This window comes from Carlito syrichta, unplaced genomic scaffold (assembly GCF_000164805.1).
Source record: "Carlito syrichta isolate Samal-C Ts95f unplaced genomic scaffold, Tarsius_syrichta-2.0.1 Scaffold305872, whole genome shotgun sequence".
Classification (NCBI taxonomy): Eukaryota; Metazoa; Chordata; class Mammalia; order Primates; family Tarsiidae; genus Carlito; species Carlito syrichta.
In genome coordinates, this window is record NW_007249968.1 from 270,570 (window position 1) to 283,780 (window position 13,211).

The following is a 13,211-nucleotide window of genomic DNA, read 5'->3' on the forward strand; positions in this document are numbered from 1 at the left end:
CAAGTTGCCCAGGCTGGTCTCAAACCCCTGAGCTCAGGCAGTCCTCTCGCCTTGGCCTCCCAAAGTGCTGGGATTACAGGCTGAGCCACCGTGCCAGGCCTTGCAAGATCATTTGGACGTGGTATTTGAAATTTGAGAGTGTTGTGGAAGTACGAGGATGGAGGTGTGAGTATGCAACAGAGCCCCCTAGACACCTAGCAATTGCATGCATTCATGATAAGTCTGAGACGTATGGTCCTGTGGATGATGTGCACAGGGAAAGATCTGAAGGGCCTCGCACAGCAACAAGACCTGCAGTCATTCACCTTCATTAGAAATGTCTGAATGCTGATGGTAACTTCTTTGAGAACCTCTTGGAATTGCAGAAGTCAAATGTGACTTGTATTTATCTTTTGTTATAGGTATATATTGAGTATTACCATTTTAATATAGTTTTTTCCTCTCTTAAAATTCATATACATTTTTTTTTGGTATTCTGAGTATTTAAAAAAATATAATTGGTGTTTTGTTTAGTATATCTGCGGTTGGGCCCTGGCATCTATTTTTTTTAAAAGAGTACCACAGATAATTCTGGTATGCAGCCATGCTTGAGAACTGCTGAGTTAGTTCAACCCCCACCCCCTTTTCTTAAAATGGAGCCTCACTTTGTCACCCAGGCTGGAGTGCAGTGGCATGATGTCAGCCACTGTAGCCACCACCTGCTGGACTCAGGTGATCCTTCTGTCTCAGCCTCCCAAGTAGCTAGGACTACAGGTACATGCCACCATACCAGCCCAATTTTTTTATTTTTATTTTTATTTGTGGAAACAAGGTCATATTATGTTGTGCAGGCTGATCTCCAACTCTTGCTTCTGCCTCTCAAAGTGCTGGGATTACAGGCAGGAGCTACTGTGCTGGGCCTAGTTCAAATCTTTCCCCCCTTCCCCTTCCCTTATATTTTGGTGTCTGGTCTGGTGCTTATCACTCTCTATATATTGAATAACTGAATGGATGAGTGTTTTTATTTAGATGAGGAAATTGATTCCCAGCTAAGTTGACATTTCCAAATTTCTTAAATACAATGGTAAGCATAGCATTCACTTTTTAAAAGTATAGAGTAGAACAATTCGTCCTCTTACACTGATCACCCAAATTCAACAATACTTTTTTTTTTTTAGATTTTCCTTTGTGGAAGTATTTTTAATTAAAAAATTAATTACTGAAGTAACATCCGAGCAACGTAGAAGATTAGAGAACACACATATGTAGTTAGAAATAGCATAGTCTTAATCTATGTCCTTTTATGGAAGTATTTAAAATCTAATTCCGGATATGACCTTTTGCCTTTACATATATCAGTATGCATCTCAAAAAACAGACTTTTGAAAAACATAACTCAAATGCCATTATTATACTTAATTAAATTAATAAGAATAAAATAGATTTTTAAAAAAGGAACTCATTGATGATCAGAAGCCACTGTGAAATAAGCATAGCCACGTGGCCTGACTCATGTTCCAGAAATTGTAACTTGACATTGGCCCAGGGAATGGTTCGGACATGGTGTACCCAGCACGTAGCCTTGAAGGTTAGAGCTAAATTTTTGTGAGAAAAGGTGGCAAAACGTGGAATCTGTGTAGCTAGGTGACTCTCTTGTTTGTGCAGTAATGGACACATCAGCACGTGTGGTGATTGATGGATAGTAGAAGGACAAGATAGAGACCAATGGCGTATTTCTGGGATCCATCCTTGGTACTGACTTGTGATGGTGGTAGGAAGATCTTCCTAGTCTTTGCATCTGAGTGACTGCTTGAGCATGGGCCATGTCTCTTTCTTGGCATTAGCTAGTTCTATTTTTCTTTTATGCTAGTAGTACCAGCGCATCTCACTCCCTAGCCTATACGTGCAGTTGGTCATTAGGACTGCGTTATCTTGGTCTCTTCTTTTTTTCTAATGTTTTTGGGTCAGAGTCTCACACCCTGTCACCCAGGCTGGAGTGCAGTGGCACATTCATGACCTCAGCAGCCTTGACCTCCTTCCCCCTCAGTCTTCCAAGCAGCTGGAACTAGAAGTGTGTGTCACCATGCCCGGCTAATTTTTTGATTTATTGTAGAGACGAGGTTTTGCCAAGTTGCCCAGGCTGGTCTTGAACCCCTAGGCTTAGGCAATCCTCTTGCCTCTGCCTCCCAAAGTGCTTGGATTGCAGGCGTGAGCCACCATGCCTGGCCTCGGTCGGTTCCTCAATCGGGCCAGTCATATTCGTGGGTCAGGAAGGAGGCTGGGGTGGTAGAGAAGGATCTAGGCCTGGCTTCCTTTGCCAAGGCTTGAGCTCCTCAGAGGAGCTCCCTGTGTCAGGAGAGGACCTCACTGCCAGTGGTTGGTGCTGGGACAGGTAAACCCCTTCTTGCCCATTTTCATTTTGGGTAGGAGATGAAAGTACAGCATACATAGACAAGAGTATAAGCTTATAAATGTACAACTTCACGCATTTTCCACCATGGGCTTACTTGTATACCTGTCATCTAGACCAAGAGATAGAGGCCAGGTGCAGCGGCTCACACCTGTAATCCCAACACTTTGGGAGTCCAAAGTTGGAGGATTGTTTGAGTCCAGGAGTTGGAGACCAGCCTGGACAACTTGGCGAGACCTTGTCTCTACTAAAAAACTAGCTGGGCATGGTAGTGTGCACCTATAGTCCCAGCTACTTGAATGACTGAGGCAGAAGGATCACCTGAGCCCAGCAGGTTGAGAGACTGCAGTGAGCCAAGATTGTGCCATGGCGCTCCATTCTGGGCAACAGAATAAGACTCTAACTCAAGAAAAGAAAAAAGAAAGGAAGATACAGAACATTGCCATTACCCTCGAACATTTCCTAATGCCCCTTCCAGTCACTATGGAGTGGGGGGAGTGTATTTTTTGTCAAACCATACCAGATTTGATTACATAATTCTCTGTAGGAGAAGTGTTGATGAATTTCTTTTTTTTTTTTTTTTCCGAGTTGGAGTCTCACTCTGTCACCCAGACTGGAGTGCAGTGGCCGCTTCCGGCCACCGCAGCCTCGACCTGCTGGGCTCTGGCGATCCTTCTGCCTCAGCTTTCCAAGTAACTGAAACTACAGGCATGCGCTACCATGCCCTGGCTGATTTTTTGATTTATTGTAGAGATGAGGTCTCGCTGCCCAGGCGGGTCTCGAACCCGCGGGCTCAGGCAATCCACTCACCTCAGCCTCCCAAAGGCGCAGGATTACAGGCTGAGCCACCGAGCCCGGCTGAGGAATTTCTTTTTCATGCTGATACTACCCTGTGATCACTTATGTTTCTTGATGAGTTAGGCTTATGATGGAGCAAGGGTCCTGTTCAAACAGACGAGTTCAAGGTTTCCATGAGAGTGTGTATTTCGCATGCTGTGCTTCTGGCTTTTGGAATATAGACGTTGGTAGATTGAGAGTCTACTTCTGTATAGAAACCACTGCATCTTCTTTTGGTCTGTGGTAGACCTCGATTTCCTTCACTGCTTGCTTAAAGAAATTTGTTTTCCAACCAGAGGACAGAAAACCGAGTGTGATTTATAAATGGTGTGATATTCCAAGAGCTCACTCAGCTAATTTTGAGTTAATGATGTTTGAGTTAGTCTTAACTTCTGCCTCCATTTCCACAGTCCTTTCATATCTGGTATTATTTATGTATGAGTGACTTGCTAAAAGCACAGGACACAGGGCAGCTTGTGCAATTAAATCTCTTGCATTAGATAGAGCGACGGTTCTAATTCTATTATCATCTGAGCATGGGCTTTGTTGGCTTGGCCGAAGCTTTTGGTGTAAGGACAAAGTTCACATGGTTATGGCTTTACTTTTTAAAAAGTGATTTGTGAAAGAAAAGGGAAATTTTCCTAGAGTTTTACCAATGTAAGAACTATGGATTGCTTTGAAGGATTAGGACTAATTTATTAAAAATAACTGGGTTGCATTAATGATAATGAAACTAATGTAAGAATTGTATCTGTATTAATTTGATATATTTATACTTTGTAGAATTTGGTCTACTCATTAACATGTCTTCGACTAAAAGAAATATTTCCTCTTTTCCTTTCTTGCTTGTAATGGGATACCTGATACATAGTGAGTGTTCCCTATATGTTGATAGAACTAGATATTCTTTTCCTGTCAAAAGTTTATTTTTAGAGGAAGTAGATCAGTAATTCCAACTCTCAATAGTCAGCATCTCAGGAGAAAGTAACATTATGTTTTCAGTAGTGCTTCTTTTGACACCTAATTTTATAATGGCACCCGTTTTCAGATATTGTGTGCCTACTATTAGCAAGCTCTTAAGTTGGTGCCTGTCCTTTTGCAATATAGATTTTCACTATCGAAACAACTGTCAGTTGCATGTCACTTTCTATTTTTATTTTTTGGTTTTATCACCATTATACCTACTACCTGGTTTAATAAATAAAACAATTGAACAACTGAATTCTCCTAGTGTCCTTTCCTGGTCTCATTATCCTGCCATCCCCTGGAAAGAGAAACAGGGTCTTCATACTTATCCTTATGCGTATTTTCACACTTTTTTACATATGTATATCTCCTCCATTGATTTTTTATTTTTTTAATTAATTAATTTATTTTTTATTTATTTTTTGAGTTGGAGTCTCACTCTGCCCAGACTGGAGTGCAGTGGCACGCTCCCGGCCACCGCAGCCTCGACCTGCTGGGCTCCAGCGATCCTTCCGCCTCAGCCTTCCAAGTAGCTGGAACTACAGGCGTGCACTACCACACCCGGCTAATTTTTTGATTTTATTGTAGAGATAAGGTCTCGCAAAGTTGCCCAGACGGGTCTTGAACCCGCGGGCTCAGGCAATCCACTCACCTCAGCCTCCCAAAGAGCGGGATTACAGACTGAGCCACTGAGCCCGGCTTCCTCCATTGTTTGATTTACATTATTCAAACCGTATAAAAACATTGTCTTCCACATATCATTCTGCATACATTTTGTTCATTCTGATGTTTGAGAATTATCTAAGTTGGTAAACGTTCTGGTTAATTTATTTTAACTCCTGTATGATATTCACTGTATATATCCATCTATTCGTCTAATCTTTCCTTAATGGAACTTAGATTATTTCCACTATTTTGTTATATCAAACATTGTGGCAAAATGTTCTTGCTATGGGCTCTGAATGTCTTTGCGTGCCCACTTGCACACAATTTTATAAGAATCTCTCTAGAGAATAAGGGAAAAACTCTTCTTTTAAGGTGGAATGTCAAGTAATAAATGTGGAAGGATTGAAGGAGTGTTAAAATACCATTTAAAAAGACACATAGTACCAGTGCATTCAGGCAAGAGTCATCTTTAGATGGTGAGTGACAGTTTGAATATCCAAAGTTTGATATCCTAAATACCCATGAAGAGCAGGATATTACATTGTCTGAAAATATTTCCCCTTTATAAATAGATGTGTAGATAATAAGTATCCACTTACTATTATTAATTTTTAGTTTATAAAATGAAAAAAAATTTAGAAAGTAAATTAGAGTGAGAGAAAGAGGAGATTCACCTCCCCAAGGTAGAGGAGGGGGCCAAAGCCAGGAATCATGGCAATGACCATAGCTCCAGGAGTGCATGGCCACACCAGCATCTAGTAAGGCAATGGCCCGTAAGTAGCCACTTATTAATCATGAAGAGAAAAATACTTTACATGGAGACACTTAGAAGCATCACCTTAAAACCAGGTGATTAAAGTCACACACGTCACCAGTCATGGTACAAACATGTGCCTCCTGATGTGGGATACAAAGAAGAACACAATATTACTTACATAGTACCACTGCCAAAAGTGTACACCCTGCATGTAATCATGACAGAATGTTAGATAAAGATACTCTACTAAATAAATGACCTGTGCTTTGAAAAAATGTCAGTGTCTTGAAAGACAAAGGAAAGTAGAAGAAACTTTCCAGATTTAAGGAGACTAAAAGACTCATACATGTAAATATCAAGTATGATCCTGGACTGAACCTTAAACTAGAAAAAAATTTTTCTATAAAGGATATTATTGGGACAATTGTCAAAATTGGAATAAGTTCTGTAGATCAGATACCTGTATTGTGTTTATGTTAATCTTGATTTTGATAGTTGTAGTATAGTTAATGTAAGTGAATCTCTGTTTCCTAAGGGAATGTATGCTGAAATATTTGGGGGCAAAGGGTGTGATGTTCACAATGTATTCTAAGTGATCAGAAAAAAATATCTTTTTATACATACAATGATAAAACAGTAGTAAATGTGGCAGAATGTTGGCAATGAGTGAATCTGGGTAAAGTGACCTAGTGTTGCCACTTTTCTGTACATTTGAAATTATAAAAAAAAAAAACCTTCCTGAGGTATACCTGGGAGTTGAATTGCTGGGTTATAGGCTCTGAATGCCTTTGAATCTACTAGGCAATGTCACACTGTTTCCCAGTTTGGTTGTACTAATTACATTTCCATTCTTCAGTACTTGATATTGTCTGATTTAAAAATTTGTATCAATCTTATGGGAATGAAATAGTATCTCAGCCAGGCTTGGTGGCTCAGCCTGTAATCCCGTACCTTTGGGAGGCTGAGGTGAGTGGATTGCCTGAGCCCGCGGGTTCGAGACCCGCCTGGGCAGGCAAGACCTCATCTCTACAATAAAATCAAAAAATTAGCTGGGTGTGGTAGTGCACGCCTGTAATTCTGGCTACTTGGAAGGCTGAGGTGGAAGAATCGCCGGAGCCCAGCAGGTCGAGGCTGCTGTGGCCAGGAGTGGCCACTGCACTCCAGTCGGGCGACAGAGTTAGACTCCAACTCAAAAAAAAAAAAAGGAATAGTATCTCACTGTGGTTTTAGTTTGTATTTCTCTGATTATAGTGAGGCTGAACCAATCTTTTCAAAGGCTTAGTCATTAAGGCTATTCTTCCAGGAATTGCTTGCCACATTCTTAGCCTTTTTGATAGAGTTCTTTGACACTTTCCTATTAACTTTTTGTACATCTTCGCAGATTCTAGAAATTAATCCTTTGCCAACTAGATACATTGCAGTTACCCATATGCTTTTGAAAGATGCTTAACCACAATATAAATGGACTTGTACTTTATTTGAGTTACACAGAATGAACTGGGTAAGAGGGCAGAGAAAATATTGCACAGCCAGTATGCAGAGACTGACGTGCGGCTTCTGTCTACAGATCCCTTTTGGCTTGGTTAAATTGTGTGGGGCAACTTGAACTTGCAGTCTCACTTCTGACCCCTCTGAAAATTTATTTTTAGATGTCCACTGTCCCAAGTGCATTTCATTTCGGAGATTTACTGAATCACTTGTTCTTCCCTCCTGCTCTGTAAGAAATCTATCTATTGCTAAATAATGAAACCTGCACTGCTCAGTACTGGCCAGTCCTTGGGTTGGGTAACCTTCTCTGAGCGGTGCTGCAGTGCCTGTAGAGCAAAAGGTTCTTCCACTAGAGACACTCTCATGACTCCCCCTCTGATACTAATCAAGCCTTTTTTTTTTTGGAGATGATGAAGAAGGTTAAGCCACTTAGACTTGAATTCTGAAAAAGAACCCCATGGTTGTTCAGGAGTTTCTTTTATTGCTCTATCTCTTAAGGTATCAGTTATTAATTTTGCATGTGCAGAAAAAGCAAACAAAACAACCCTAGAAATACACACACACACACACACACACACACACACACACACCAAAAAACCACCACCCCAGACCTAAAGTCATAAAATTTAACCCTGTAAGTCAGCTAAAATTTTTTCTGCTTCCCCAGTGTATAAAAGACACTAGTCACGGAGCTGATGGTCATCCTAAATAGAAATTGACTTCTGACTCCGGGTCTACTTTCCTTTCTACTACAGTGCATTGGTAGGTCTTGAAAAACCAGAAAAAAAAAAAACCCCCCTCAAAACCAAAAAAAACCCCTGAAATGTCATAGTTCTTTCTACTGGCGCATGTATAACTCCTCCAGAGGACGGATAATATAGAGCTTTTCACTTTCCTCATTGAAAGGAAACTAGGAAGCAAGAAGATCAAAGGGGATCCTCTTTAAGGGAATTAAACATCTTAATCTTCACCTCAAAAGAAAAAAATGTTTCTGCTCTGCTGGGCGCTGTGGCTCACGCCTATAATCCCAGCACTTTGGGAGACTGAAATGAGAGGATTACCTGAGCCCACAGGTTCGAGGCCAACCTGGGCAATTTAGCAAGACTTCATCTCTACAATAAATTTAAAAAGTAGCTGGGTGTGGTGGTGCGGATCCTAGTTCCAGCTACTTGGAAGGCTGAGGTGGAAGGATCGAGGCTGCAGTGGCCTTGAGCAGTGTTCCACTGTACTCCTGCCTAGGCAACAAAGTAAGACTCCTACTCAAATTAAAAAAAAAAAAAAGAGAAAAAAATGTTTCTTTGTAGCCTAATGTTGGAAATAAATTTCTTTGTGACACACCCCAAAGGAGTGGGTGGATTCTGATTACTCTGTGTACAGCTGCTTTTTTGTTCTTTGAAAATCTTTCTTATTTTTTATTCATACTTTATAGTTAGAATTGGATGACATAATTATAATTTTTCAATTTATAAAAACTTATGCTGCTTTAAAATCTTTGAATTGTTTTCTTGATGAAAAATGCGATAACAGTTTAGAGAGGAAAATCGAATCCATTGTCCAGAGATGATTACTTAATGTTTTCTTCTTGATGTTTTTCCTATGTATGTATATTTCATAGAGTTAGATGAAACTATAGTTTTAGATTCTTTTTTATGCTTACTATTGGAGTATTTATGAATGGATGTACTATATATCATTATCCAAATTGATTGTAATAAAGACTGCTACAGTGCACACCCTTGCCTACCTTTCCAATTATTTTCTTATGATAGAGTCCTAGGATTGGAATTATGGATCATCAACAAGCAAAATCATTTTCAGTCTTTTCATGCCAAGCCGATTTTGACAAAGTTGCTAATAATCTCACACTTGTACAAGTTGCATATAAGAATACCTGTGTCATTTTAGTTATCAAACTTTATCCTTAAACAAAAATGTGCTGATTTCATAATGTAAATAAGCCAATGTTTGCCTAATAAACATTTATTTTATTACTAGTGTAAAACATTTACTATATTTGTTAGCTGTGTTGCCTGTATGTTTACTTTTTTGCAGGAGCCTGTGTTTTTCTTATTAAATAATTTAAATATACTCAAATGCCAACTTTTTGCCATTTATGGTAAATATCTCTTGCCGTTTTGCTTGCTTTTTGTGTATTTCTATTTTTTTGAGTTGAGGTCTTGCTCTGTCACCTCAACTTGAGTACAGTGGCACACTCATGTTCACTGTAGCCTCAACTTCCTGGGCTCATGGGATTCTCCTTCCTCAACCTTCTAAGTGGCTGGGACTATAGGCTCACCATGCCTGGCTATTTTTTTTTTTTTTTTTTTTGGTAGAGATAAGGTCTCACTTTGCTGTCTAGGTCTTGAACTCCTGGCCACAAGCGATTCTCCCTCCTCTGCCTCCCGAATTGCTAGGATTACAGGCGTGAGTCACAGTGCCTGGCTGATTTTATGGTTTTTATCAGGGGAGAACAGAAGTCTTTATTTTTACACAGGCTATATCTATAGTTGGGGAGAGTTTGTTTCTGTGAGTTCTAGAATGGTAGAGGTCTAAGATTCCTCTATAATACATATACAGTATTGCTTCAAAGTCATTCATGCAGGCACAGTGATTTCAGCCTCTCTTCCCATTGCCATTGCTTGCATGTCACTTCTGAAATCGGCTTCATGTTACCCACTTGTCTTGTGTATCCTACATAGTTTAAATTGCCCCCTGGACAGTTGTTCTGCCCTGTGGCATTTTCTCATTTCCTGATGCTTTCTTTTAAGGTATTATCCAAAGAGATGAGTCACCCATGGAGAAAGGGCTCTCTGGTCTGCGAGGAAGGGACTTTGAGCTGTCTGACGTGTTTTATTTCTCCAAGAAGGGACTGGAAGCCATTGTGGAAGATGAAGTGACCCAGAGGTTCTCCTCAGAGGAGCTAGTGTCATGGAATCTCCTCACAAGAACCAATGTAAACTTCCAATACATCAGTGCGCGGCTCACCCTGGTGTGGGTGCTGGGCGTCCTGGTGCGCTATTGTGTCCTTCTACCTCTCAGGTGAGTCACCTGCCCAGTCGCGCAGTGGTATCACTGGCTCAGCTTTCTTTTTGAATCATGTATGCAACAGCCGCATGAGAGTGTTGTGGTGCTAATCCCACTTGGGAGACACCACCAAATGGGACTTCTGCAGGAATACATTTAGTATCTATTTTCTGTTCACATTTTTTTCTCAAATGAAGTGTGTATTCAGAAGCCAACATACCAGGGGTGCCAAAGAAATGCTTACATATTCAAGAGATGTTATCTGTGTATGACTTTTAGTTCACCGTAATCAGAAGTGTCTGGATGCTGATGGTAATAACCACTCTGAGTACCTCTTGTAATTGCAGAAGTCAAATGTGACTGGTATTCATCTTTTGTTATCGGTATATATTATTGCAATTTCAATACAGTTTTTCCTTTCTTAAAATGCATATGTATGCATATACCGGTAACAAAAGATGAATACCAGTCGCGTTTGACTTCTGCAATTACAAGAGGTGCTCAGATTGGTTACCACCAGCGTCCAGACACTTTTGATTACAGCGAACAAAAAGTCATATGTAGATAACATCTCTTAAAATGTGTTTGCAATTTTCTGGCATCCTGGTTTACATCTCTTACAATCAGGGTCCACTTTTCTATTGTAGTTATAGGAAACTTGAGGATGGACAGAAAAGGGAATTTAGAAAAAAGAAGAGGAGGCGAGGTGCAGTGACTCACATCTGCAATTCCAGCACTTTGGGTGGCTGAGGCAGGAGGACTGCTTGAGCCCGGATGTTGGAGACCAGCCTGGCAACATAGTAGTAACTTGTCTCTACAAAATAATTAAAAAATTAGCCGGGTGTGGTGGTGTATGCCTGTAGTCTCAGCTACTCGGGAGGCTAAGGCAGGAGGATTGCCTGAACCTGAGAGGTCGAGGCTGCGGTGAGCCTTGATCATGCCACTGCACTCGAGCCTAGCCAACACCCTACCCCCACTTAAAAAAAGTGCCAACCCAACTCTCACAGCTGACTAGAACCCACTTCCCTGCTGCTCTGTAGCAGCCCATGGCTGTGTAGGAGAGAAAAACATCCTGGGAGGGGTTCCCACGTTAGAGAGAGCCATCGAGCCATCGAGAAGGGCGTTTGTTCCATCTGACTCCGTTGTGTCATTGTGTTCTCTCATTAAGTATCCCGCCTGGGCCCCCCTTTGCTTCTAAGCTTGAGTACCCCCGATGAGCAGGTGCCCTCAAACCTGGTGTTCTGGAAGCTCCATGTGAAACCTGAGCAGCAGACACTGGGCAGCGTGAGGAAGTTGTGTGACTGAGATGTGTTTAGCGTGGTGGTGGTGGCAGCGGGCACATGGACCAGTCGCAGCATTGCTACTGGTCGGCTTGCTTCATTTCCCTGGACATAGCCTTGGCATCTGCTCAGCAGAACTTTCCAGGCAGGTGCCACCAACCACCTACAGTTGGCACATAATCCGAAACCTCCTTGCCATCGTAGGGCGGCCTGTGCTTGCCTCGTTCAGATTTATTACAAGGGGGGAGGTATTGCTTAAGTATAGGCACGTGTGGATTTCAAAGAAACGCTTTGTTTTCTTGGGCTCATGTTGCCACTCCAGACATTGGGGCAGAGTTCCCATGGCCTTTGGAAATCATTTCAGCTGTGGTAATACGGTGAAATACAGGGTTTCACATACACTTTTGTCTGAACCTTCAACCAGTGCTTCCCGAGTGGGGTTCATACACTCTGGAAATGCACAAGACTATCAGTGTGCAGGAAGGAAACATTTTACTTATGAAAAGCTTTTGTTGTACTTAAAATTAGAGCTTCCATGTATTCTGTTTTTATTCTTTTTTTTCCATTGTCAGGCAGGTAACATGCCAATGTCGTAATGATGTTTGAGCATGGTGCATTTCACACATGCTTGTGAATAATCAGTCATCATGATTATGAGCTTTTTGAGCCAGGGTCTTACTCTGTCACCCAGTGTGGAGTACAGTAGCACAGTTATGGCTCAATGCAGCCTCGACCTCCTGGGCTCAAGTGATCTTCCTGCTTTAGTCTCCTGAGTAGCTGGGACTACTGGTGCACGCCACTTCGCCCAGCTTATTTTTTAATTTTTTAGTAGAGACGAGGTATCACTATATTGCCTGGGCTGGCCTTGAACTCCTGGACTCAAGCAATCCTCCCACCTCGGCCTCTCAAAGTGCTGAGGTTACAGTTGTGACTTACCACGCCCAGCCTACTCTATTTTTATTTTTAAAAAGAGATAAAACCTTTTTTTTTTGAGTTGCCCTCTCACTCTGTTGCCCAGGCTGGAGTGCAGTGGCATGCTCATGGCCTTTGCAACCTCCACCTGCTGGGTTCAGGCAATCCTTCCGCCTCAGTCTTTCAAGTAGCTGGAACTACAGGTACGCACCACCATGCCCACCTAATTTTTTGAAAAAAATTTATTGTAGAGACGAGATCTCGCCAAGTTGCCCAGGCTGGTCTTGAACCCCTAGACTCAAGTAGTCCTCTCACCTCTACCTCCCAAAGTGCTGGGATTATAGGCATGAGCCACCGTGCCCAACTTACTCTGTTTTTATTCTTAAAAAGAGATAAAACTTCAGTCCAGTGTAATATATGGATTAGTTCCTGGGTCTGTGGTCAGGTGCATATCCACGGCTACCTGAGGGAAGAGTGAGGAATTGTGTAGCACAGAGGACTTGGGATGCCCTCATTTGCTACTGGTCAGCTTTCACCATGCTGTGGGAGCTTGGAAAATGATGTCATGATTCTATTTGTGTAGTTTTAACTAAATTAGTGCTCACAAAATAAGTAAGTGACATAAAATATTTTTGCAAAGAAACCACAGATTTAAGATAATCCAGGAATATAGAAATTGACTTTCCATATGATCTAGCAGTTCCTCTCCTGGGAATATACCTGGAGGAACACAAAACATTCTACAAAAATGACACCTGCGCACCCATGTTTACTGCCCATTGAAATTAGACTGGATTAGCTGGGCTCGGTGGCTCAGCCTGTAATCCTGCGCCCTTGGGAGGCTGAGGTGAGTGGATTGCCTGAGCCCGCGGGTTCGAGACCCGCCTGGGCA

At 41.7% G+C, this 13,211-nt stretch overlaps 1 protein-coding gene across 1 annotated transcript in view; it reads left to right on the plus strand.

Annotated features, from left to right (window-relative positions):
• The first annotated feature begins 9,861 nt into the window (after positions 1-9,861).
• Positions 9,862-13,211, plus strand: part of GPAT3 (glycerol-3-phosphate acyltransferase 3) — a 24,442-nt gene continuing 21,092 nt past the window's right edge. Inside the window, exon 1 of the mRNA XM_021714917.1 lies at positions 9,862-10,142. Coding sequence (XP_021570592.1) covers positions 9,898-10,142 — 245 coding nt within the window. The 5' untranslated portion in view covers positions 9,862-9,897. The remainder of the gene's footprint in view (positions 10,143-13,211) is intronic.